At 35.7% G+C, this 27,740-nt stretch overlaps 1 protein-coding gene across 3 annotated transcripts in view; it reads left to right on the top strand.

Annotated features, from left to right (window-relative positions):
* The window catches only part of ATP13A3 (ATPase 13A3), a gene marked incomplete at both ends in the record, with an annotated part of 62,097 nt that overhangs the window by 24,294 nt on the left and 10,063 nt on the right, over positions 1-27,740 (top strand). For all 3 annotated transcript variants that reach the window (XM_080696874.1, XM_080696873.1, XM_080696872.1), the window contains 17 exons: positions 100-250; positions 3,384-3,500; positions 4,467-4,484; positions 4,588-4,741; positions 4,850-4,970; positions 7,423-7,547; positions 9,036-9,211; positions 9,682-9,804; positions 9,883-9,962; positions 10,856-10,898; positions 10,990-11,099; positions 11,344-11,440; positions 14,741-14,813; positions 16,106-16,283; positions 18,155-18,342; positions 24,788-24,876; positions 27,323-27,403. In XM_080696874.1, the coding sequence (XP_080553000.1) occupies positions 100-250; positions 3,384-3,500; positions 4,467-4,484; positions 4,588-4,741; positions 4,850-4,970; positions 7,423-7,547; positions 9,036-9,211; positions 9,682-9,804; positions 9,883-9,962; positions 10,856-10,898; positions 10,990-11,099; positions 11,344-11,440; positions 14,741-14,813; positions 16,106-16,283; positions 18,155-18,342; positions 24,788-24,876; positions 27,323-27,403 (1,924 nt within the window). The remainder of the gene's footprint in view (positions 1-99; positions 251-3,383; positions 3,501-4,466; positions 4,485-4,587; positions 4,742-4,849; positions 4,971-7,422; positions 7,548-9,035; positions 9,212-9,681; positions 9,805-9,882; positions 9,963-10,855; positions 10,899-10,989; positions 11,100-11,343; positions 11,441-14,740; positions 14,814-16,105; positions 16,284-18,154; positions 18,343-24,787; positions 24,877-27,322; positions 27,404-27,740) is intronic.

Genomic DNA, 27,740 nt, shown 5'->3' on the forward strand with positions numbered 1-27,740 from the left:
AACCTGGCTTAAAATTATTATCAGTGATGTAAATGCCTATTAGAATATACTCTTGAGGCTAGGGATTTATGAATCCAATTTGGTGTGTTTTCTAATTAGGTTTCTTTTACCAGAAGAAAATGTTTGCAATGAGATGTTGGTTAAATCTCAGTTTGTTGCCTGTATGGCTACTTGTCATTCACTTACAAAAATTGAAGGAGTACTTTCTGGTGATCCACTTGATTTGAAAATGTTTGAAGCCATTGGATGGGTAAGTTCGTATTTTAAGGTAAAAATATAACTTTAGGGGAAAATATAGTAAAAATTAACTCACTGAAGGATTATATCTGCTAGCTTTTTTTTTTTTCTTTTTCTTTTTTTGGGTGCGGGGATGGGGGGGACCTGGAGATTGAACCCAGAGGCATTCTACCTCTGAGCTATACTCCCAGTCCTATTTTTTATTCTTTATTTTGAAACAGTGTCTCACTAAGTAGCTGGGCTGGCGGCAAACCTGGATCGCCTGTCTCAGCCTCCTAAGTACTGGGATTACAAGTGTGCACAACCTTGTCCGGCACTGCTAGCTTGTTTGATGGCTATTTTGTAACCATAAAAGAGTTAACTATGAAAACTGAGGATGCATCACTGGAGAAGTATTTATAATTAAAAGTATTTGTTTCTGTTAAAGTAACTAATTTGCCTATCTTTAATAGAAGCTGACTAGCTATGCACTCTGCTTTATAAAATAAACCAGGTATCTGGCTGGGCATGGTGGCCCTTGCTTGTAATCCCAGCATTTGAGTGGCTGAGACTGGAGGATTGCGGTTTGCAGACAGTCTCAGTTACTTAGCAAGGCCCTTGCAACTCAGTGAGAACCTCTTTCAAAAATAAAAAAAGACTAAAAATTAGGGCTAGTGGTGTAGCTCGGAGATACAATGTCCCTAAGTTCTATCCCCAGTACCAAACAAAAAACAAACAAACAAAAAAAAACAGGTACCTGCAACTTGAAGCAGTAGGCTAGAAGTCAGTAGGGTGACCTTAAGTAACATAATTTTTTGACACTGACAAAAGAAAATATAAAGTAACTATGTGTCTTTAATGTTCCTTCTACTCATCTTTACATATGCAAGCATAATATTTTTATTTATTTACAATTTTGATTTTTGCCTTTGGTAATTTTGTGAGTACTTATGTTCTCTGGTTTAAGCTCTGGATTTTCAATCATTTATTTTTTCTCAGGACAGTTTTGGATGTGTGTCTGTATGTTTTTCCTTTTCTCCCTCTCTTGTGCTTTTGGTTTTCATTATACAACTGGTTAGTCCTTTCCTATTTATGTGTGTATTTATCTGATTTGATAATTTTGATTAGCTTCAGTGAGATTATTATTCTTGCCCAAATATATATGTTAGTCTATTTTTCCGAGGAGTGTCTTCCCACTTGGGAAATCTGACTTGGGGGCTTGCTGTGTTGAGGGTAGGGTCCCATCAACAGGCTTTTATCAGTTTCAGAGGAACAGTTGTAGAGTAATACTTGTGATTTACTCACGCTCTCTTACTACATTTGCTCAAGTATAGGTTTTTGCTTTGAAATGCTAATAACCCTCAAAGTAGCCCCTCCTCTCCTGAGATAAGTTCTTATCTCTAGAAAAGAGTCCTGATTTTTCATTTTGTTTAGCACAGCTATTCTGTCTGATAAAAAGTCATTCCCTACCTTTCGTGATAAACTCTTGTGATTTTTCTGGGCCACTTTTCCCTTTATTATTAATCAATATGTTTCAGTTTGCCCTTTGTCTCTGTATTTGAAATCTGTTCCAGTACCTGCTTTGCTATCTGTTTGCTATTGTTAACATTTTAAAAGGGAGAGGCATTATAAATACCTGACATCTTTTGAAATCTAATAATAAGTAATCTTGAAATTTAATTCCTGAAAGGAAGCCTCACTTCATTTACAGAGACAAAAGCAAAATAGGCTGATTTATCTTTTGATTGTTTCTAATGTGTTTTTCCCCCCCAGTGGAATAGCTTATTAGTAGATTAATGTTTGGTGTTTAGGTTCAGTGTTTGGTGTTTTTTTTTTAAGTTGGATAGCTTGATCTTAAAGATCTTAGATCTCAATGGAATGTTTTCTTATAATCAGACATGACTGTTACTTGTATTCATGTTATATAAGATGCTTCCTAATTTCAGAAATGTTAAAATGTATGTAGGAGAGAGAAGATATGTTGTAGAATTGTATAAAATTGATTAATCATGGATTTCCTGCCATAATTTTTAATTGATTTATTACTCATAGAATTAAATTAGTTTGTTTCTCTCATATGAGTGTGTAATATAGGGTTTTGTTTGAATTTTATTTATTTTGTACTAGGGCATAGTCTCAGAGCCTTGTAGGCATGTACTCTACCACCCAGCTATACCCTTTATCTCGTTTGAATTTTTTTCACCAGAACAATTTTTTTAAAGTAAATTTTAGGAGATTTAAGGTAGTAGTGGCTTAAATAGAAGTTTATGCTGAAACTCTAAACTCACATCTTCCTACCTCAACTTATTTTCAAGCCTACTGGTTCTACTAACATAGCTGAATTCCATATACTTTATTTTTGCCATGCTGGAGATTGAACCTAGGGGGAGTCAATCTCCAAGCTCTACCCCTAGCCCTATTTTTCATTCTTTATTTTGAAACAGGTTCTCACTAAATTGGGGAGGGCCTCACTAAATAGGGAACCAGTGATCCTCCTATCTCAGCTTCTCAAATACTGAAGTTAGAAGTATTTGCCACCATGCCCGGCTTTTCATATACTTTTGAATTTTCTCCTGTTATCAAAAAGGAGCATGAATGATGGACTAAAAATTTTGGAACTAACTGTAAGAACCATCTGTGTTTCACAGATCCCTACCTTGAATGGAATGAGATGGTTTTTTTTTTTTTTTTTTTTTTTTGTCTTCTATATCTCTTTTCCTGTGGATTGCTAGGTATCCAGGTGTGTGTGTGTGTGTGTGTGTGTGTGTGTGTGTGTGTGTGTGTGTGTGTGTGTGTGTTAACTTATGTTAGGGATCTAATAGTGCTCATTTGTTTCTTGGGCAGCAAATTTTCTTTAAATCACTGAATGAATGTTCTATTTGAAAATAGAACCAGTGAGCCAAGTGTGGTGGTGAACACCTGTAATCCTAGTACTTAGGCTAGAGTCTGAGATAGGAGGAATACAGGTTTGTGGCCAGCCTCAACAACTTAGTGATGCCCTCTTCAACTTAATGCCACCCTATTGAAAATTAAAAAATAATAGTGCTAGGGCTAAAGCTCAGAGATCGACTGTCCCTGGGTTCAATCTCCAGTACCACACACACAGAAAAAAATGCAATCAATGAATTAAATTTTATGAGATAATAAAGTGAATATATTCCTTTTAGGTTCTGGAAGAAGCAACTGAAGAAGAAACCGCACTTCATAATCGAATTATGCCCACTGTGGTTCGTCCTCCCAAACAACTGCTTCCTGAATCTACACCTGCAGAAAACGAGGAAATGGTGGGAAATCACTTAATGCTGGATAATGTTGACAGTGCTTATTTACCTTTAATTCTCATTTTCAAATGTCAGAAGAGAATCTCAAAGGGCCTTTAGCTCTTATGCGAATAGGGATATTTTAACTATCTGAAACTATATGTGTTAGAGGTATTCTTTATAAAATGTTCAGATTTAATCCTTAGTGCAATCGATATTTTTCCTGTTTACTGAATAGTCTTATGTCTTAAATACATGACAGTTCATCCTTTTAAATTGCATGTATATTCTTAGAATTGCATAAAAAGAATATAATAAGACTTTAATAAGATAGGCTTTCTATGTTTTTGGTACTGGGAATTGAACCCAGGGACATTATATCACTGAGCTACACACCCATACCCCATTGCTTTTTTGTTTTTAGTACTCAGGTTTGAACCCAGGGGTGTTCCCTTTTTGAGCTACAGCCCTAGCCCTTTTTTATTTTGAAACAGGTTCTCGCAGAGTTGTTGATCATAAACATGTGATCCTTCTCTCTTAGTGTCCCAAGTACTAGGATTACAGGTGTGCCTCAGGGTGTGTGATACTTATAGGGGGAGGAACTTAGGACCTTCTACGTTTGGGCTATACCTAGCCCTATTTTTTTTATTTAGAAAGAAGGTCTTACTAAGTTGCTGACAGCCTTTACCATGTTACTGAGGCTGTCTTTGAACCTATGATCTTCCTGTCTCAGCCTCCACTTAAGTGCAGTTTTTAATGCTCTCCTAGTTTATTTTAGTGTTTAATATATTAATATTTTTAGAATACTAGGCTATTTGAAAATGTTTAAGAACATCTCTTTAATAGTAAAAAAAAAAAAAAAGGAATCTTGAATCCTGGCTTCAAAATAATAAAAGTTCCCCACTATTTTCCAAATGTTTTGCAAATAAGTTGTTTTAATCTTGAATATGTTAATAGACTTACTCTGTACTCTCTTTATTTTGTTTGTAGGAGCTGTTTGAACTTCCAGTAAGTGAAGAATATTTACTTGTTACCATAGCACATTTGTTTTTACTTAAGGAATAATAAATGCTTTTTGCATCTTTTGAAATTATCTTTTGAAATTACATAGGCTATTTATGAGATAGGAATTGTTCGCCAGTTCCCATTTTCTTCTGCTTTGCAACGTATGAGTGTGGTTGCAAGGGTTCTAGGGGATAAGAAAATGGATGCCTACATGAAAGGAGCCCCTGAAGTAATTGCCAATCTTTGTAAACCTGAAACAGGTAAGGTAATAATTAGGCTTTGGATAAAACTTTGGTATTTCTGTAAGCTTACATTAGCAATTTTAAAGGTCAAATTTGTGTTTTGTTTTGTTTTTTTTTTTTTCAAAGTTCCTGTTGATTTTGAGGAAGTTTTAGAAGATTATACTAAACAGGGCTTCCGGGTGATTGCTCTTGCACACAGAAAATTGGAGTCAAAATTGACATGGCATAAAGTGCAGAATATAAGTAGGTAAGGTTGAAAATCCTTTACATGGTTTTTTCAGTGATATATTATGTATGTTTGTATGTCATGCCCAATAATTTGCATGAAGTTGGATATTTTAATTTTTATTGAATATATAAAATAGGTGTGTGTGTGTGTGTGTGTGTGTGTGTGTGTGTGTGTATGTGTATGTATATATATAAAAAATATGTTGTTTTAGGTGACTGAGTTAAAAGTACACTTTTACCCATTATATAATTTCTTTTATTCTACATTGACTTCTTTCTATGTTTGCTTATGTTACTATAACATGGTAGGTTTTTCCTTACACTCTTTGGGACGACTTCTAATTTCTTAAGTGTTTTATCAGGTACTTACCATGTGTCAGGCATATTCTAGGAATTCTGGCTATTCTGTAGAAGTTTATTCTCCCCAGTGATCTTTCTTTTGCCCAGAGTTTGGGTCTAAATACTGATTTGGTCAGAGTATCATAAGTCACAATACCCAGTACTCTTCTTCCCGCCCGTCTTACCTCCACTCCTAGTCAAATGACATTACCAGTATCACATTTCCTTCCATGTATAGATATGGGTTTCACATGCAAGGATTGTTATTTTCATTGTAGCTTCTTGAGACCCTTTGAGGATAGTGTTTTTGTTTAGGAATATTTCATGGAATATCTGTTTTGTAAGCAGAAGGAATACCTTTGTGTATACTGCCAATTCTGCCTTTTTAGGGTGGAGGTGGACTAAACAAGTACAGTTTTTTTTTTTTTTTGGTACAGGGGTTTGAATCAGGGGCATTCTTCCTCTGAGTTACATCCCCAGCCCCATTTTTATTTTTATTTTGAAACAGGGTATTGCTAGGTTGATGAGAATCTCACTACTTGCTAAGGTTATCCCAAAACCTACAATCCTCCTATCTCAGCCTTCTAAGTACTGGGATTACAGGTGTATAAAAAACAACAGAACCCCTCTACCCAGTCATCTGATATATACATATGATTGGGAAGCAGAGATTTATAATGTATCCTAATTCCTGTTTTGGGCACAATAATCCTTTTCTTCATAGCTTTGCCTTTTGACATTTCCCTTTTAAAGAATAACTGGTGCATTGCCTGTAAATCATGAGCCTGTCACATTTAGGCATCCTGACATGCCACTGGATAGGCCATTTCTTCTGCCCAGAACACCCTGTACCTCACTCTCAGTTGACTCTCTGATACCTGTCTTCCTCATCCTTTTGTTTCCATTCTGCTTTGTAGGATTAGGTTTAAATTAAACATTTCTCTTATAACTTAACATTTATATATTAATTATTATACAATTAGTTAATTAGAAGGCACGATTTCTGTGATATATATTGTTCTTGGAGAGTTAGGAAACCAGCTGTGACAGAAACTAGAGTTTTGTATGAAAATGGCCCATTGTTTTTGACCCAGTAGTTTCATACTGATTTTAGGTTTCAAGGTGTTTTCTCCTTTTTCTTCATCAGTGTGTTAGATTCCCCCCCAATATATTCCTTAATCTCTTTATTACCCCTTTTTATAAATCCTATATTTCAAAGTTGTTTAGGCTTTTATGAATATTTAAGTACCCTTATTGTTAATTTTTTATGTAGAAAAATCACTTGGTTATTGCAAGTCTGAAATTTTAGTTCCTACCCTCTGGGCCCTTTTCCTTATTGAAAAAATTTTTTTTCTATTTTATAATGTTGGTAGCTTGAGTTTTCCTAAGAATGTGACTGTTACTGATCAGACTTCATCTGTGTTAGAGGCTTGAAATCAGCTTATGTTTTTGAATACATCTTTCTGGTTCTGTGTCTTTTGCCCCACAAAGTGTCTTGAAAGTAGAGAATCCTGTCTTTTTGTCTTTGACCTCCCAGTGTCTAGGGTAGTACTGGTGTATATTTGAAGAATACTGTCTTGATAATTGTATTGATTATTGATATTCTAAAAGACTCATCTCTGGGTCTTGAATAGATCTCACTGCTAATGGTTCTTATATCACACTTCCAGGATCAAGAATTAAATTGTAGAAGATATGATAGTAAATATAATGAGTAGCAAATGTGATTATGGTACATCCCCCTTTTTTTTCCCTTAGGGTACTTTTTGTGAGGAACCTTATAAGAATAAATTTATGATTTTGCATTTTGGGGTAGGATATAAGATGAATATTCTTTAGTTCTATAAGTATTAGTGTTTTACAAAGATACATATTTCCATGTGATTCTTATATTTTTTGTTTCAAAGGATAAAAATTTTATTTCAGTATATGAAAAATATACTTGGAAATTATTCTTCCATATTTTAAATTTCTTGAAAATTTGGACTCAGAAATCCACACATAATTTATTCAGCCTATAAAGTGTTTTACTTTATAACTTACAGGTATTTTAAATTGCTTTGTCAGCATAGAGAGAACAGTACTTGTTCTCTTGACTAAATCATCATGTATTAAAACTTCTGTTTCTGCAGAGATACCATTGAAAACAACATGGATTTTATGGGATTAATTATAATGCAGAACAAATTAAAGCAAGAAACCCCTGCAGTACTTGAAGATTTGCATAAAGCCAACATTCGCACTGTCATGGTCACAGGTTAGATTTTATAAAAGAACACAGAAAAATTGAGCAAGGCTAATAGAGTCTAGGTTATATAATATTGAATGATGAGTTTGTTATAAAAGCATGTAGTGACTCCATCCAACTTTGTCCTGTTTTAGCTCTGAATATTTTCCCAAGGTATAAGATAACCTTGAAGTACCCTTTTTGAAGTCTAGCAAACTGTTTATGGACAGTATGATAAAATAGTAAAGGGCATGCTATGAAAGTTGAAATTTTCCCTTTTGGTCTCTTTAATCCTATATTTCTTACAGTACTAACTACCTTGCTGTGTATTTGTTGTAAGTATTTTCTTTGCTGGATGATAAAATTCTTGAGGATCAGGTGCATGTTTTATTTGTTTTGAGATCCTTTACAGTTATCAGAACTTTCAAATGCATAGAAAATGATTAGTAGATATTTGTTAGAATAAGATTTTTACATATTAGTTAATATATTATCCTGACTTGACTTCATAATTAGTGGAAATAGCCTTTTGGAGGGTTTATTTTTCAACTACTACATCTGAATGATTCTCTTTTATGTTTTCATACTATTGACATTATTAGATCATTTCTATTCCTTAGCTTTGTAAAATTGTGGCAGTCCTTCCTCCCCAAACCCCCACACAAATAGTTCAGGCTTAAATTACTCACTTTTGGTGGCATTTATGTATTCAGGAAGAAAAAACTTGTATTTTTTTTTTGGTCTTTGCCCTGAGATCCATCTCATAGCATACTTACTATATATAGCTCAAGGTAATCTGTTAGCATTTCAGAAATTCTTAGTTCTAACATCTCCTCTTTCAGGATACAATCCATCTTTTCTCTTCCTCTTTCTTTACCACAACAATAAATGGCTTTGTTTCTCAAGAGGGTTATAGGAAGATGCTCTTGGATGTAATGTGTGGGAATTAGAAACTGACTATCTTGCTTTTTATTCTGGTAGCAGTTGGATCCCCAGTCTTTGCCTACATGTGTCTGTGCTTCTCTTCAGTTCTTTTGTTCTTGTGACTGAGAAGTTCTCTTTTACTTCTCAGTATATCCATTCTTCTATTACCTTTGTTAACTTTGTTTTATGTTACCTTGCTTTTAAAATTTATCCTTTTCTATGATACTGCATTAGTGCTTTTACACAAACCACCATTTCATTCACTCCTAGGTTATTTTAGCAAGTGTTCATCGAGCACCTGCTCTGTATGTCACACTGTGACATTTGTTGTGGGTCACAAATAATGCATGACTAGAAAGGATTGTATTTCAAAGTTGTGAGAATATTCTGAATGTTTAGCATATGTATGCTTGCATTGTTTGAAGCTTCCTTTAATAAGTCTGTTGTAATTGGCTTTCTTATTTTAAAACTCCCAAGTACAAGGACTCCCTTATTCTGCCCACCTAGTCATAGGGACTATAGTAGATTTTCAGTAAATACTTGTCTGATATATACTCATGCTTCCATTTTAACATAAAATATTTTGAAAAATAGGTGACAACATGTTGACTGCTGTCTCTGTGGCCAGAGACTGTGGAATGATTCTACCTCAGGATAAAGTTATTATTGCTGAAGCTTTACCTCCAAAGGATGGGAAAGTTGCCAAGATAAATTGGCATTATGCAGATTCGCTAACGCAATGCAGTAATTCATCAGCAATTGAATCGGAGGTAATGGCAAGATTAGTTTTCTCTTTTAAAGCTTGCTTTTTAAAATTTAATTTGAAAACGCCTGCAGAGTGGTACATTAAAGCACAATGAAATGAGAACTAAATGAAAATAGAAACCTGGGTTATCTCTGCAGAGATTCTGATTCATTAGGGCTTTGGTAGACTCCAAAATCCCAAATGTTTAAATTTTGATATTTAGCCAAAATTGAGAACCATAGTTTCAGAGTATAAGAATCTCAGATATTTACTTGTTTTAAAAGTAAATAGTGATAAATGAAATGATACACGTGTGGTCCACAATATCCAGTTCGTGGATTGTTTCGAATTAAACAAACATAGGTAATCTTAAAATTGATTTTTTTCTTTTCTCTTATATAAATATCAAATGAAGTGATTGAGTTTTCAGTAAATTAATTTAGGAATGTGTTATGTGGTTTGGCTGCCTAAATATTCTGATTATCTCATACTTAGGCTCTTCCAATTAAATTGGTCCATGATAGCCTAGAGGATCTTCAGTTTGCTCGTTATCATTTTGCGATGAACGGAAAGTCATTTTCAGTGATACTAGAGCATTTTCAAGACCTTGTTCCGAAGGTAAGTGATATTGACTTTAAGAGTATGTTCATGAAGATGTTGAACAGTATTTTTAAGAAATCTTATATTTTTTTCCAGTTAATGTTGCATGGCACTGTGTTTGCTCGTATGGCACCTGATCAGAAGACACAATTGGTAGAAGCACTGCAAAATGTAGAGTAAGTATTTGCATGTTTTATGGTTTTGGTTTTCTGGCAGTTGATTTGCAAACTCGGAATAGTAACTGATACTTTTTACATACAAGTTGAACACCATTAATCAAAAAATCATAAATCTGAAGTGCTTCATAATTAAAAAACCATTTGAGTGTAACAAAATTTGGAGCATTCCAGGTTTTGGATGAGGGATATTCAACTGTTTAAGTCTAAGCATATATTCTAAAATATGACAAACCTTAACCTGAAATATTTCTGGGTCCAAGTATTTCAGATGAGTACTCTGTGTGTGTGTGTGTGTGTGTGTGTGTGTGTGTGTGTGTGTGTGTGTGTGTGATAACCTTAATAGTAAGTATGCTGAGGAATGTGCAAGTATAAACCATTTTGCTCTACAGATTTAGAAATTGAAGTGCCAAAATGGTTTGCCCCTTTTGTGACGGAGAGTAGAGCAATCCAGGTCACTTCATTCACAGGCCAGTTCTATTAGCAAAGCATCATGCCTGTGTTCATTGTACTGAAAAGATCCATTGAATCAGTCTGTTAGCTCTTCATAATTCTGTAGTGGAGCCAGGTGTGTTGGCTCATACTTGAAATTCCAGTATTTGGGAGTCTGCGATAGGAGGATCGCAGATTTGAAGATAATCGTAGCAACTAGTGAGATTCATCAACCTAGTGAGACTATATTTCAAAATAAAAATAAAAATAGGGCTGGGTGTGTAGCTCAGAGGTAGAATGCCCGGGTTCAATCCCCAGTGACTCTCTCTCACACACACACACACACACACACACACACACACACACACACACACACCACACATGTCTGTAGTGGAGAAATTATATTAAGTTAAATACTGTGTATTTCAAGAAATTAAAATCTTAAATTTTTATTTTTTTAGTTACTTTGTTGGGATGTGCGGTGATGGTGCAAATGATTGTGGTGTAAGTATGATTTTAGTAATTTACTTTTGTAGTTCTTATTCTCTTCTAAACCATATTCACAATACTGAACTGGCTTTCTTGAAACCATTAGGCTTTGAAGAGGGCACATGGAGGCATTTCCTTATCAGAGCTCGAGGCTTCGGTGGCATCTCCCTTTACCTCTAAAACTCCTAGTATTTCCTGTGTGCCAAACCTTATCAGGTAGTACAGGTTGACTTTTTTTTTTCATTATTTCTTAATGTAAATTTGTCTTTATGGTTGGTAGCACATTTAAGTTGTAATTTACTAGTAGATTGCTACTCTTTAGTTATTTGGTTTAGTTCTTTTGATAGACAAACAGCACTTCATTGAAGCTGTCTGGTATGATTGTTTTTTGTTAAGATATAATTCTGTTTTGAAGGAGCTTAACATGCTTTTATCCTTATTCCAACGTTTCTTTTTACAGGGAAGGCCGTGCTGCTTTAATGACTTCTTTCTGTGTCTTTAAATTTATGGCATTGTACAGCATCATACAATACTTCAGTGTTACTCTTCTGTATTCGGTGAGTACTAATAGTGCTAGAGATGGCATTTAATGTTAAGATGGCACTGCTCTCATACTCTCGAGATGGACTGCAGTCTTGAATGTATATTGTCAGTTTCTTAAATAAGCCTCTGTATATGTCTCTGGAAAAGAAGAGAAAGAATATTAAGACATTGAGATCAACTGAGCTGGATATGGTGGTTCACACCTATAATCCCAGTACTTAGAAGGCTGAGACAGGAGGATAGCAGGTTCAAAGCCATCCTTGGCAACATGGGCTCTCAGCAAGCTAGAGAGACCTTGTTTCCAAATAAGAAATAAAATTGGGCTGGGGATGTAGCTTGGAGGTAGAATGCCTCTGGCTTCAATCCCCAGTAGTATAAAAAGAAAAAAGAAAAAATTAAAATACTGAGCACATGTGATTTTGAAGATAAGTATTAATAATGAAATTTATGTAAATAATGTATGTAAATTTACTTTCAGTTTACTGTAGTTTGAGTAAAAAATTGAAAAAGTATCATTAATCTTGAAAGGATTTTTCTTAAGGCTAGCAACAGTAATTAGTTTCGTAGAGAGAAGAGGGACTATTTAGCCTTTTTTAGTATAGGCTGTACATTTTTTACTCTTTATAATGTCATTTTGTGGCATTATTCACAGTTATAGTTAACTTTGCTGTATATTAACAGGAAAGGCCTGAATGAACCTGTGCCTATATGTTGGAGTGTGGGGCCTATCTATGCCCTCTGGTAGTTTCAATGTCTCTGTTCTAATTTCTAGGTCTTTGATCTATCATTAATTGAATTGACTCTTGTGCAGGGTGAGAGGTAGGGATTTAATTTCATTTTTCTACAAATGGATAACCATTTTTTCAAACACTATTTGCTGAAAAGGTTACTTTTCTCCAACATGTTTTTGGCACCTTAGCAGAAAATGAATTGGCTATAAGTATGTGGATTTGTTTCTGTATCTTCTATTCTATTCCATTGGTCTGTCTGTTTTTGTGCCAGTACTATGGTGTTTTCATTACTATTTCTCTCTGTATTATACTTTGAAGTCTGGTATTATGATTCCTCCTGAATGGTTCTTATGGCTGATAATTGCTTTGGTTATTCTGGGTCTTTTGTTTTTCTATATAAACTTAGGACTTTTTTTTTTTAAGCTCTGAGAAGAATAGCATTGGTATTGATAGAGATTGCATTGACTCTGTATATCACTTTTCATGGAATGACCATTTTAATATTTATTTTACCTATCCAGAAGCATGGGAGATCTCTCCAACTTCTAAGATCTTTAGTTTCTTTCTTTAGTGTTCTTAATATTCATTGTAGAAGTCTTTTACCTCTTTGGTTAGATTTATTCCTAAGTATTTTATTGGTTTTGAGGTTTTGTGAATGAAATTGTTTTCAGGATTTCTTGTTCAGTGGATTCATGGTTGGCATATACAAGCTGTCCTGTATTGTTTTGTTTTTAGGTTGGTTTTTTTTTTTTTTTTTTTAATCATGCTGCTTTTCTGAACTTGTTCATCAGCTGTAGAAGTCTTTTGAGTTTTGGGGGTCTTCTAAGTATAGAATCATGCTATCTAAAAATAGATAATTTTAAGCTGAGTGTGGTGGCACACGCTTGTAATCCCAGCACTTGGGAGGCTGAGACAGGAGGATCACGCAAGTTCAAAGCCAGCCTCAACTACTTAGGCTCTTAGCAACTTAAGTGAGACCCTGTTTCCAAATAAAATCTAAAATAGATCTGGGGGTACAGTTCGGAGGTAGAAAGCCCCTGGGTTCCATCCCCAGTACAAAAAAAAAAAGGTAATTTCAATTATTCTCTTCCTATTTGTATTCCTTTGATTCCCCCCCCCCCTTTGCACTCTTCTACACTTTTGTTGGTGGGACTGCAAATTAGTGCAGCTGCTGTGGAGATTAGTGTGGAGAATCCTCTAAAAACTGGAAATGTATCCACCATATACCACTCCTGGGTATCTTTCCAAATGGACTGATATCACTATATTATAGTGATATATGCATATCAACATGTATATTAGCACAATTAATGGTAGCAAAATGTCCATCAACAGATGAATGGATTACAAATGATGGGATATAATACAATGAAATTCTCAGCAATAAAGACCTAAGTTATGTAATTTTAGGAAAATGTATGGAACTGGTGAACATTAAGTGTTATTAGCCAGTCAAAAAATGAAGAGTTGAATGCCGGACGTGGTGGCGCACGCTTGGGAGGCAGAGACAGGAGGATCGTGCAGGTTTGAAGCCAGCTGCACTGGCTTAAGAGACCCTGTTTCCAAATAAAAAAGTATAAAAATAGGTCTGGGAGTGTAGCCCAGAGGTAGAAGGGCTTCCAGGAACCCCAGTACCACCAAGGAAAAAAAAAGAAGAGTTGTATGTTTTCTTTCATATGCAGAAATTTAGGGATCAATTGGAATATAAGAAGGACTTTAGATAATGGAGGAGGAATTCCAATAGAGCCAGTAATGATTTGGGTTTTTTTGTTGTTGTTGTGTTGCTGCTGTTTTGGGTGGGAAGGGCAAATCAAAACACCATGATATTATGTACACATGTTGGGATACCAGTGCCTGTCTCAATATCTTGTGTGGGGAAAGAGTTGGGAAAACTCACCAAGGACCATGTGCATGTATGCCACTATCACTATGAACTACATATGATGTGAGACTAATGCAGCAATAAAAGTATAAAAAATATTTTTCTTTTCTTTTTGCAGACACTTTATTGGTTCTGGGGATGGAACCTAGGGTCATTCTCCCTCTAAGCCACCCCCACCCCCCCACACACACACTACAGCCCTCACCCCCTGAGCCCTGATTTATTCATTGTTTTGAAACAGGGTCTCACTAAGTTGCTGAGGCTGGCCCTGAACCTGCAATCCTCCTGTCTCAGCTTCCAAAAAGATGCCCCTTTTACTAATACAGTAAATCAAATGTTTCTAAATATATGTTATATTTAATTTTGAAGGCAGATTCATATGAATTTTTAAGCCAATCCAGATTATCATTTTGAAGCCGTCATAATTGGAGAAACAACAAGCTATATTGGGACAATGCTTAAAAAATAGTTCCTGAAGCAAGGCATGATGGTGCACCCCTGAAATTTCAGTATTTGAGAGGCTGAGACAAAAATTTTTGGTTTGAGGACAGTCTCAGAAACTTAAGAGAGACACTGTTTCAAAATTTAATAAGAAGATAGAGGGGTATAGTTTAGAAGTAGAATGGCCCTGAGTTTAGTTCCCAGAATCCTCACAAATATGTTACTGAAAATTAACTATGTTTTTAAAATTCTTTCTCTAGATCTTAAGCAACCTAGGAGACTTCCAGTTTCTTTTCATTGATCTGGCAATCATTTTGGTAGTAGTATTTACAAGTGAGTATTTTGAAGCTCTATGAAATTCTTATGTGACTTATTTAAGCTTATTTCTAACCTTTATAACATAATCCCTGTATACCCATTTGGTTTTTTGTTCTCTTTCCATTTTCTTCCTGGTATATTGAAAAGTAAGTTTTGAGTCTTATTTCCCTTTTGCTACAGAATATTTTAGTATATATTTCCAAAAAGCAGGTATAGTAAGTAAATATTGGGAAATTTAACATTTATTATTTAGTCCTAAAGTCCACATTCACATTTTGTCACCTACCCCCAAAATATCCTTTGCCTATTTTCTCAACTAGATTAGAACCAGGAGATGTGATCTAGGCCTACAACTTTAATCTAGTTATCACTATTCTTTAGTCTTCAATCCAGAATAGTCTCTCTGCCTTTTTTGGACATTTATGAATATATGTTTTTCTGATTTGTGCTCAAGATTCAGGCTATGAATTTTTTGGAGGAATCATCACAGAAGTAATACTTTCTAGATGCTTCATATAAGGGCTACAAGATATTGGTTTGTTCCAGTATTAGTGATACTAATAATCAAAATCGTGGTGGTGGTAATGTGGTAATGGGTTCTCGCGTGATGAACCAAATAAAAATTTAGTCTATTCATATTATTCATATTGGGAAATATTTTTTTTAAAACAAGGGAAAGCTCTTGGTTGTTTTTTTTTTTTTTTTTTAGCTACTTTATAGAGGGAACATTTATTAAACTTAAGATCCTGGAGAGACTCTGCTGTTAGTTGACATTTCAGGCAGATAATTTATTAAGGAAAGCCATTTTGTTTATCTCAGGCCCCTACTGGATGCCAGTAACACTCGTAAAGTTGTGACCATTGAAAATATCTTCAGACACTTCCAAATGTTCCCTGGAGTGCAGTCACTTCTTATTGAGACCATTGAGTTAGACATAAGTCTTTTGTAGGTAATAAAACTAGTGATAGAAAATTAAAGGAGCAGGATTTTGAAAGTCTCAGTTTAACTTCTCAAAAAGTTACTGATTTCAGAAAGAAACATTACTGTGAAAAGCTGGGTAGATACCACCTCTTATAGGTGATTAAAAGCCTCTTTAAATATACTTCTTATGTTTATACTGATTTTAAGTATTCAGAAAATAATGGACTTAAGTATAAGTAAAAGAGTGGTGTTTAATTATTTTCTGTTAAAGAATTGTTAGACAAAAGTAAATTTTAAAAGTTTCCAAATGAATTTTATTATGTCTTTTATATGTGACTAATTTAGATATAAACCATTTCTCTTTTTTTTCCCCTCCCCCAATATAGTGAGTTTAAATCCTGCCTGGAAGGAACTTGTGGCACAAAGACCACCTTCCGGACTTATATCTGGGGCCCTACTCTTTTCTGTTTTGTCTCAGATTATCATCTGCATTGGATTTCAGTCTCTGGGGTTTTTTTGGGTCAAACGGCAGCCTTGGTATGAAGTATGGCATCCATATTCAGAGTAAGTTGTCAGTCCATGTAAAAATTGGGTAAAGTGTGCACAACATATATGCATATCAAAATTAGTCTAGAGCCGGGCATGGTGATGCACTCTTATAATCCCCACAGCTGGGAGACGGAGACAGGAGGATCACGCAGGTTCGAAGCCAGCCTCGCTGGCTTAGGAGACCCTGTTTTAAAAAAAATAGGTCTGGGAGTGTAGCCCGGAGGTAGAAGGGTTTCCAGGAATCCCAGTACCACCCCTCCCCCCAAAAAAGTCTAAACGTATGTATAAGTTGCATGCAGCTTGATTTTAATACATAAATAATTTGGCCTGTGTTTGCCTTTGTATCACAGTATAAACAAGATATATGTCTCTTTTGTTTTGCTAATACCACAGTACTACACACAAGTTATGAAGAAAAGAGGCGTATTTTGGCTTACTGTTCTACCCCAGGTTGAGGGGTTACCTCTCAATATAAGCACTGGTTATGGTCTTGATGGCAGCATCCCTACACAGTGTCAAAACATCACACGTTGAGAGACAGTTCAAAGAGAGAAACCTAGCCAGAGTGACTTATGTGATAGACCCAGTCTTAAGACAATCCATTAATTGCATGTGTGGATTAATCTATTAACATGGGCAGAGCCCAGATCATGCCAACCTAAGTCCCTCCTTTTAATATTTCATAATGAGAATTAAATTTCAGTATGAGTTTTAAGGGGAGAAGCCATATTCAAACCATAGTAGAGAGTGTTCAGAGTCCTAATAATTACTACCAGAATGGGGGCCTTAGACCGAGATAGAAGGATCACATGTTTGAAGCCAGCCTCAGCAACTTGGTGAGACCCTATTTGAAAACAAAATTGAAATAGGGCTGGGAGTGTAGCTCAGAAGTAGAATGCCTCTGGGCTCAATCTCCAGTTCCCCTCCCCCCAGATTGTTGTTTTTTTTGTTCCTTTTTTTTTTTTTTTTTGCTACTAAACTTTGCTTTTCTTAATCTATAAAGGGAGAAAGTTGAAATCAGTCTCTAGGGTATCTTCTAAACCAAGAATGTTTATGCTTCCAACTTTTATACCCTCAGTTTAGGAAATGGTATTCAAAGAAATTTATAGATTATTATAAATCATTAAATATTAATTCTGTTGAATTAACTTTTCAGATATAAATATAGTTTGCTTAAATGAGGGAGATTGCCTTTAAAATTTAGAAAAATATCACATTGTTTTATGTTTGGTACAGACACTGCCCATTGTCAGATTGTTTTTAGAATCTTTCCAGAGTTTATTTGTAGCTGAGTTTTTGTTACCACTTACCTGCCTTCATGTTAATATTTTAGAAACAGTAGAGTAGAGGGGACTTATACTTACTTACATATGCCTGACGATACTGCCCACCTGGATATATAAATGAAAGTGAATATCAGTTAGATAATATTGAATATTGAAGGGCATTGTAGTGCCAGTGCTTTGCTAGCGATTTACAAAAGTTTTCTTCCTTGGACCTCTCCTCTCTAATGGAACAGATGGTACCCACAGGTGAGGAAACTGGCTCAGAAATTAAATAATATGTGTCAGTTACTGCTAAAAAGTGCAACAGCTAAAGTCAAACCAATGGTCTGTTTACCTTTGTTATGCTAAAATTGCTCCTAAACTTAAAAATGGGGGGGAGATCTTATTAAATATTTTTATTTGATTGTAATAACTGGCTAAAGAGAATATTGTTTTTTATATATGTTCTGTATGCATTACATTCATATGATTGTAATTTATTACTATAAGTAACACCTTCTTTGTATTATGGTGGTGATTTAAGGGCAGCTAAGACAAAATTGATTTCTTTTGGGAAATGGATAATGTGTTTACTAATGAAAAATTTGTTTTGTGATTTAGTGCTTGCAATATATCAAGAAACCTACATTGGAATTCTTCATACTTGTACAATGAAACTGAACAGGATGCACGCAATATACAAAATTATGAAAATACCACGGTGTTCTTTATCTCCAGTTTTCAGTACCTCATAGTGGCAATTGCCTTTTCAAAAGGAAAACCCTTCAGGCAGCCTTGCTACAAGAATTGTAAGTTTTTCATTGATTTCTACCTTGCAGTTTTCCCAAAGCAAAATAGAACTTCACAGAGATAGAATCTAGTGATTTATATGTTTACTGTCTTTGTTTTACTTTCATGAGAGTTACCACCCTAAATATAAAATTAAAACCACCAGTGTTAAACATTCCTGCTTTTCTTGTTTTTGCAGTACTAAGGATGGAACTTAAAGGCATTCTATCTCCTAGCTACACTCCCAGCGCTTTTTTTCTTTATTTTGAAACAAGGTCTCAATAAGTTGTAGAAGGCCTCACTAAGTAGCTGATGCTGGCTGCGAACCTGGAATCCTCCTGTCTCAGTCTCCCAAGTACTGGGATTACAAGTGTGTGTCACCACACCCAGCTCAACATTCCTGGTTTTCACATCCAGTTGTGATTTAGCTCTTTTATTTTTGCAACCTATTATAAAAAGAGTTATAAATGAAAGCAGAAACAGAGTTTGCAGGGGAGACTATGGGCATTCTCTTTCCTTCTGGTAGTTAATAGAGCACCAGCTACCATCTAGTTTAGTTCTCTCACCCACCCCCATTTCTATCACCTTTGCATACCACTGCAGAAGGGGTCAATAGAATGGAGGTGTGTGCCTATATGGACCTGTGTGCTTATGGGAATAGCCCATAGCCATTTTTCTTTTCATTTATTTTATTTTATTTTATTTGTACTCAAGATTGAACCCAGGAGCATTCTATGTCAGGGCTACATCCCCAGCCCTATTTAATTTTTATTTTGAAACAGGGTTTCACTAGGTTAATGAGCGTTTAACTACTTGATGAGGCTGTCCTCGAACCTGTGATCCTTCTGTCTTAGCCTCCCAAGTATGGGTTTATAGGCATGGGCCATCATGCCCTGTTAGCATTTTAAATTACCAGATTTAGTGATTATGGACAGAAATCATTATGTATAAATGAGCAGTTTTTAAAAATTGAGAACATACTAATTAGTATATTGAACAGTGCTTTTGGGTGAGTAGCAGTTACTCTTGTATTTGTAAAGAAATGGTCAGTTTTCTGCTTGGCAAAATGCAAGTTGACAGATTTTGGTATTTCATGAAAGTAAAAATTCAGAATCTCTATCTAAGGGTCAAGGTATTTTTATATACAATATCTTATTTCTATTTTAATTTTATCCTGTGTGGTTTATAGGGCAAGTTTTACTGTTTTATATTTTGGACCGGTAAGAGTAGAATTTGTTTTTACTGCTAATTTCTCCTTTTGGAAATGATGCTTCTTATTTAACAAATAATTATTACTTATATATTGTTATATAACTAAGAATTTTACTGTGGGATAGAAAGCCTATAGAAGATCTATATTTCTAAGAGGATTTTGTAACTTAATTCATATTATAAGGTAAATGTAATAATTTCAGTTGATAAACATTTTATTTTTAGGGTTTTTTGTGGTTGTTTTTTTGGTGGTACTGGGAGTGGAACCCAGAGGTTTACTACCTCCGGGCTATACTCCCAGACCTATTTTATATTTTATTTGGAAACAGGGTCTCACTAAGTTGCTGAGAGCCTCACTAAGTAGCTGAGGCTGGCTTCAAACCTGTGCGATCCTCCTGTCTCAGCCTCCCAAGCGTGGGGATTACAAGTGTGCACCATCACACCTGGCTAGAAAACTACATGTTTAAGAAAGTTTATATTCCCATTTAACTTCTAAGTGACTTGAATAAATGATAATCACTTTTATTATTGGGCACTGGACTTTTTAAAAGTATATTAAAATATTTTAACAGAAATATCACAAAGCCACCGGTCCTACTGTAAGCAGCTTGTGCACTTCACATAGTAGATAAGCAGAAATACATTGTGTTATAAAATGTGCTATCTGGAAAATGCAATGGGAACCATACTCTTGGCCATATACATTTTGCTGGTTTTCATCTCTTGTCTCTTTGTCATTGAAGTGCATTGTTAGTGGAATTCATGAGAACAGTTCTTTCCGGAGATCTGCCAGTTTTTGTTCTCTATATCCAAACAGTATAATACATTAAATTTGTTTTGAGATTATTATTACTTTTAAAATTAATCTCTGCCTTAGATGTTTAAGGCATTCTTGGCAGAAGGTTTTTTCCCCCTTCTCCTTCTCTTTAGTTCAATCAACTTAAACATAGAATAGTTATATTTTACATTATATTTTAATTAGCTTTCATTTCAAAGGCTGTGGTGATACTTAATTCTTACACTATCATCAGTTAACTAAATGTTGTTTCTTAGGATTTAGCTAGTTTCTTGTTTGATCCTTACAGTTTACTGCTTGTCAAAACCATTCCCTTTCTCTATGTAGACAAAGCTGCGAATATCTCTTCCTGTTCAGAGTTTGTGTTACCTGTTGTGCCTTATTTACTGTGCCTTAATTGGTTGGAGCAGTTCTCATACTTCTATGGCCTATAGAATAAGGTAGTCTTTCAAAGACAAGTAGCTAAGTAAGGGAATGGGGCTAGCAATAAAAGGACTTGATGTGTGTGTGTGTGTGTGTGTGTGTGTGTGTGTGTGTGTGTGTGTGTGTGTGTGTGGATCTGGGGATGGAACCCTGGGGCATTTGACCTCCAAGCTACAACCCCTGCCCTATTTTTTTTATTCTTTATTTTGAAACAGGGTCTCACTAAGTTGCAGAGGGCCTCACTAAGTAGCTGAGGCTGTCTGCGAACTGCAATCCTCCAGTCTCAGCCTCCCAAATGCTGGGACTACAAGCGTGTATCACCATGCCTCGCAAGACTTGATTTATGTGGCTCTAGATTAGGAGGTTCCAATTATTGTTTGAAGAAAAACTGGGAAGGAATTATAGAGGTAGAGAGGTATATATTTATTTAATGCAAAGTTTTATTTTGTGTCACCAAGGGGAATACGAAGAAATTCCTTCATAATGCCTTCATTTTTATGGCATATTCTGCCAAAAGATTGTTTGAGCTAACTAGCTAGCTAGCTTTCTTTCTTTCTTTTACTCTTTCTTTCTCGGTACTAGGGATTGAATCTCGGGGCATTCTACCTCTGAGCTGTACTGGCAGCCCTATTTTTAAGTGTGTGTGTGTGTGTGTGCGCGCGCGCGCGCGTTTTGGTACTGGGGTTCCTGGAAACACTCCCAGGATGTAGCCCTGATGTAGAATGCTCCCCCTATTTTTAAGTGTGTGTGTGTGTGTGTGTGTGTGTGTGTGTGTGTGTGTGTGTGTGTGTGTGTGTGTTGGTACTGGGGTTCCTGGAAACACTCCCAGGATGTAGCCCTGATGTAGAATGCTCCCGGGTTCAATCTTGAGTACCAAGAAAAGAAAGGAAACAGGTTCTCTTAAGCTAGCGAGGCTGGCTTCGAACCTGCGCAATCCTCCTGTCTCCGCTTTCCAAGGGCTGGGATTACAAGCGTGCACCACCACACTCAGCCTATTTTTTATTCTTTATTTGGAAACAGGATCTCACTAAGTTGCAGTGGACCTCACTAAATAGCTGAGGCTGGCCATCAATCTGCAATCCTCTTGTCCCAGCCTCCCAAGTACTGGGATTACAAGTGTGCAACACTTGTCCAGCTAAGGTCTGGTATCTTTTAACACCACACTTGTGTTGTCATAAACTGGGACATATTTAATAACTTGAATTTACATATTAGCACATTTGAGTACGTAAAACTTTTTTTTTTTTTTTTTTGTGGTATCATGGGTGGAACCCAGAGGCTTTCTACTCCGGGCTATACTCCCAGACCTATTTTATATTTTATTTGGAAACAAGGTCTCACTAAGTTACTGAGAGCCTCACTAAGTAGCTAGCTGATGCTGGCTTTGAACCTGTGCAATCCTCCTGACTCAGCCTCCCAAGCGCGGGGATTACAAGCATGCGTCACCATGCCCAGCCTAAAACCTACTATTTTTTATAGGATCCTTATAATTTGAATGACTTATTTATATGTTCTTGTAGCTTTGTCTGTAAATCAGTGTTAAATCTAAATCTTTAACTGAAGGCTCCTTCTCCCTCAGCCTACAATCACTTCAATCCAGAATTCACTAGCTATCTCCTGGTGAAGGGAATTTGCACTTTAACAGGATCACTCAGTAATCCCTGACAGTGCCAGGAGAACCAGAGATAAGAGCAGTCTACCAACAGCCATACCTCTCCAACCCGAATACTTGGTTTTCTATCTTGATTGAAGTCTTTATTGACACTTTAAATTTTGTATAGTTATATAAATCTGCCAGCCATCCCCTCTTGAGTCACTTAGTTTCTTTTTGAATGGTGCCTTTCTTTCTAGGCTAAACAAAGATAAATTATTTGTTTTCTCCTTAACATGGAAATCTTGGCCAGATTTTGTGAGGTCAAGGGTAAGAGAAAATTTGAAAAATACTAGGTATAAATGTTGAGTTTTTTTGTTTTTGTTTTTTTGAGACTAATTTCCTTTCTGTTGAGAGGCAGGTCTTAAGAGTCAAATCTAGTTTCACTATCATTGTCAAAATGCAATACAATTTGAAAAATACTCAGAATGGGTTATTTTCTGGTTGAAACTTTCCATTTCCAAGTCTTTCTGGTGTTTGTTTTCTGACCTTTTAGTTCTTATTTTATCTTTTCTAATTTGTATACTTCCAAACCAGCACTTTTTAATCACTTTATTTGAAATACAATTTTTAAATGGCTGACATACATTACTCTTTTTTGGGCACTAGAGTTTGGACCCTGGGACATTCTACCTCCAAGCTTCACTCCCATCCCTTTTAATTTTAAATTTTGAAACAAGGTCTTGCTAAGTTGCTGTGGCTATACCAGATCACAAGTGTGCACTGTTGTGTCCAACTCATATATACTCATATTACTTTCTTTTTGGTAGGTTTTTTTTTTTTTTTTTGGCGGATCTGGGGATGGAACCCAGAGGCATTTGACCTCCGAGCTACAACCCCTGCCCAATTTTTTATTCTTTATTTTGAAACAGGGTCTCACTGAGTTGCGGAGGGCCTCACTAAGTAGCTGAGGCTGTCTGCGAACCGCGATCCTCTGGTCTCAGCCTCCCAAATGCTGGGATTACAAGCGTGTGCCATCACACCCAGCTTTTTTGTTAGGATTTAAAAAAAATAAACTCAAAAAAATGCTTTATTCCATCACAATTTTTTTTTTTTTTTTTGTTAGTGGCTCATGGTAAAATAGTTTTCTCCACTTCTGGCATGAATGTTAGTGTAACTTTTAGTCTCAGGTGCTAGAACTATATTTTAGTTTATATTTTATATTGTCTATATATTTATATAAGCTACATATAGACTCTATATACAATAAAATGTCTATAGAACAGTAAGAATTGGCTTCTAGTTTTAAATTGCCATATTAACAGGGTTTATTACAAATGACTCCTACATTTAAAAGTAACATTGAGATCTTTGATTTATATTCAGTAATAAAAAAATTAGCTTTGTTCTGTCTGAAGGAGCTCATGATAAGGTTTTGGTTATATGTGTCTTAACAGTAAAGTTTGAATTTGAAGCTAAATTCAGATATTAATTTGTAAACCAATACACAGATCAAAGAAAAATGTTTGGAGCTGTCAAAATTGGGAAATTTCTGAGGCTCCCATGATTTATAGTACACGTGAATGCTTGTATAATGCATATACCTATAAGTATGTGCATGTTTAACAAATGAGTTTTAGTTTTTAGTTAGGAAAGTGGTAGAAAGTATTTGCAAGGTGTATTTGCAATTCCGAGCTTCCACTGCAAGTTAAAAAGTTAGTCTACATTTAAAATACAAGATCAGGAGCCAGGTGTGGTGGCACATGCTCGTAATCCCAGTACTTGGGAGGCTGAGTCAGGAGGAACACAGGTTCATGGTCAGCCTCAACTGGTTAGGCCCTCGGCAACCTAGTGAGACCCTGTTTCAAAATAAGGAATAAAAATAGGTAGGACTTGGAAGTAGAATGCCCCTGGGTTCCATCCTCAGTACCGTGTGTGTGTTGGGGGGGGGGATCAGTTGGTCATGGTGGTGTGTACCTGTAATCCCAGTACTTGGGAGGCTGAGACGGAAGGATTTCAGGTTCAAGGACAGCCTCAGCTATTTAGACCCTTAACAACTATTTTCAAAATAAAGAATAAAAAGTAGGGCTGGGGGGGGGGTGGCTTGGAGGTGGAATGTCCCTGGGTTTAATCCCCAGTACCATTAAACAATAAAAAGTAAAATATCTGAATTTTATTTTTTTAAAGTGCTGATGAGTTCCTGAAATATTTTTAAATTTGAAGCTAATGGACTTTAAGTATCTATATCACTTTGTGTGACACGAGTCTTCTGGGGGCCCAAAACTAATGGCTCAGCTCATACTATAGGAGAATCAGCAGAATGGTGAATGCTTTATATATTTTGTCAACTTAAGTAATATTCAGATTTAGAAATCACAGTATGCCACTTGTTTCACTTTTTATTAAAGAACTTCCTAATTTCATTCTTTTATTTCTTTTTCAGATTTTTTTGTTCTATCTGTGATTATTTTGTATGTTTTCATATTATTCATCATGTTGCATCCAGTTGCCTCTATTGACCAGGTTCTTCAGGTAAGGCTTAAGCACATTATTTGCTACTTGTCTCGTAGTTGGTAATAACTAAAATAACAGTAGTAACACAGTAACAGAAAGCAGCACTTCACTATTACATGGAATTTAAACAGCTAGATGAGACTTTTGGGTGTCCGATACAGAGGCTGAGGATCATCTCCCTTTTATGCTCTTCTTATGTAATTGAGAGAGATTAAATTGCCTTAATTTCTTTTTTTCTGGGCTCTCGTCATTCTCTTTTTTCTTAGATGCAGTTAGATTAACCTAAAGATACTCTTAAGACAAATAAAGAACATCATCAAAATAGTAGGTTTTACTGGCTTTCTCTTAAGTTTCTCCTTTGATTCTATTTTCTGTTGTCATCAAATTAAATGTTCCCTGATCTTTAAAGACAAAAAAGTCTTGACCCCAGTATCTTGTTATTTTTCTGTCCTTTATGCTGTTCTTGTGTGATCTGTATGTGCTCTCTCTTTGCTGGTCATTTATTTGTATTTAAAAAAAACCAAAAACACTATGAATGGTAAGTACTTATTTTTTATTGTGGTGCCAGGGGTCAAACTCTAGGTCTTACACATGGTAGGCATGTACTTCACTGCTGAGCTACACCAGCCTGAACTATCTCTTGGTGGAAAAAAAATTACATGTACTTAAGCATAATAAAATAAAACCTTTAGTCCGTCATCCAACCTAAAAATAGGTTATATCACCAATCAAAGGTGTATGCACCTTTCTCTAAAGACCCAGAGGGAACGCCTATTCTAATTTTTTCCCCTTGTTCTGTGTGTGTGTGTGTGTGTGTGTGTGTGTGTGTGTGTGTGTGTGTGTGGTCAAAAAGACTTCTAGCTTCATAAAGGTATTTTGTTATTTTTCTGTGATTTTTTTCTCATCAATATTGTTTTTAAGATTATGATAGTGATGCTATATTTCAATTTTATTATAGGATAATATTATTAATATTATTCATTTTCCCATTCTTTGTTAGCAATAGTTTTTTTGTTGTTATTTTGTTTTTGTTTTTTTTTTCAGTACTGGGGATGAAACTCACAGGAACTTTTTCATAACCAATTAGTTGTTAGATTTTTTGCTTTCTTCTGAATTTTTTTTCATAACCAATTATACTTTTTTCATAACCAATTAGTTGTTAGATTTTTTGCTTTCTTCTGAATTTTTTTTTATCCCAATCCCATTTGCCAGGAGCACTCTAGTTTGGGCTTTTATCATCTTTTGCCTGGACTATTATAATAGTCTCCTCACTTCAGACTCTTATTTAATAGAGCAATAGGTTTCTTCTAAAGTATATTAGATCTTACCACACCTTGTCATCTGGCACAGTGTCTTAAGTGCTCAATAATAAATGTTGATTATAAGGATGAATGCATTAATGAAAAAGGATTGGAGGTTTTAGCTCAGAGGTAGAATGCCTCTGGGTTCCATTCCCAGTACCACCAAAAAAGGGGGGGGGGGACAATTGTGATTTTTCAGTTATGGGCTTCATAATTGTAGACTTTTGCATTAAAAGTAAGGTAATTTGTGGGAAAATATGTATGTTCTAGTGATAATAGTTCTAGACTTAGAATTTATTAAAAGTAAATTATTAGAACTTAAAAATCAGATTTTCGTTGAGTACAGTGATCTACAGATTACTGTTATGAATTTCTTTACAATAATGTGGGATTTGACCAGTCTCATTATTAGATTATCATCTGCCTCAGTGTTAAAAGACAAATTTTTATTTTTAAAACAAGGACTTGCTGGGCGTGGTGGCACACACTTGTAATCCCCATGCTTGGGAGGCGGAGACAGGAGGATCGCGCAGGTTCAAAGCCAGCCACGCTGGCTTAAGAGACCCTGTTTCTAAATAAAAATATAACATAGGTCTAGGAGTGTAGCCTGGAGGTAGAAGGGTTTCCAGGAACCCCAGTACCACCAATATGAATGAATGAATGAATGAATGAATGAATGAATGAATGAATGACTTGTGCTGGGTGTGGTGGCACACACTTGTAATCCCAGCGCTTGGGAGGCTGAGACAGGAGGATTGCATAGGTTTGAAGCCAGCCTCAGCTACTTAATGAGACCTTGTTTCCAAATAAAGTATAAAATAGGTCTGGGAGTATAGCCCAGAGGTAGAAAAGCCCCTGGGTTCCACCCTTAGTACCACACATACACAAAAAAAGGACTTGTTAGACATTTTATTTAGTAGGGCATGGGCTTTTAAGTGTGAGTGAATAGGCTTTGATTTGATGGTAAGTTTAGCTACTTAATTTTTTTTTTTTTTTAATCTTTGAGTTACTTAAACTTTTAAGTTTCATCATCTGAAAAGATTAATATAGCATTCTTGAGCCTTAAGCAGATAATGTGTATACAGGTATTTGATGCAAAACTTAAGGCTATAATGCTGCAACATCAACTACATGTAACAACTTTAAATTTTTTTGTCTTACAGATAGTATGTGTACCATATCAGTGGCGTATAACTATGCTCATTATTGTTCTTGTCAATGCCCTTGTGTCTATCATGATGGAGGTAAGCACTTCAGATAATCAAATGTGACTATCTCATTGCTCTGGGATTCTTGGGTGATAAGTGGGGGAAAAGTACAGGTAACATTATAGAAGCCCACAGTCTGTTTCATTTTAGGCCTTCTCTTCTAGCTCTTTTCGTGTCATATTAAGATATTTGACTTTGCTGTGCTTACACAGATAGGAGAAACTGAACAGTGAGATAGCAAGCCTGAGTTAGAAAGGAGAGAAGACTTGATGACCAAGTAGCCCAGGACTACGTAATGGCCATGAAATCAAAGTGGGCATGTGCCATCTGTGTTCTGTGTTATAAAGTAGACTGTCCCATTTAAGGATGAAAT

The sequence above is a fragment of the Muscardinus avellanarius genome (genome assembly GCF_963383645.1).
Source record: "Muscardinus avellanarius genome assembly, chromosome: 5".
In the NCBI taxonomy this organism is placed as follows: domain Eukaryota; kingdom Metazoa; phylum Chordata; class Mammalia; order Rodentia; family Gliridae; genus Muscardinus; species Muscardinus avellanarius.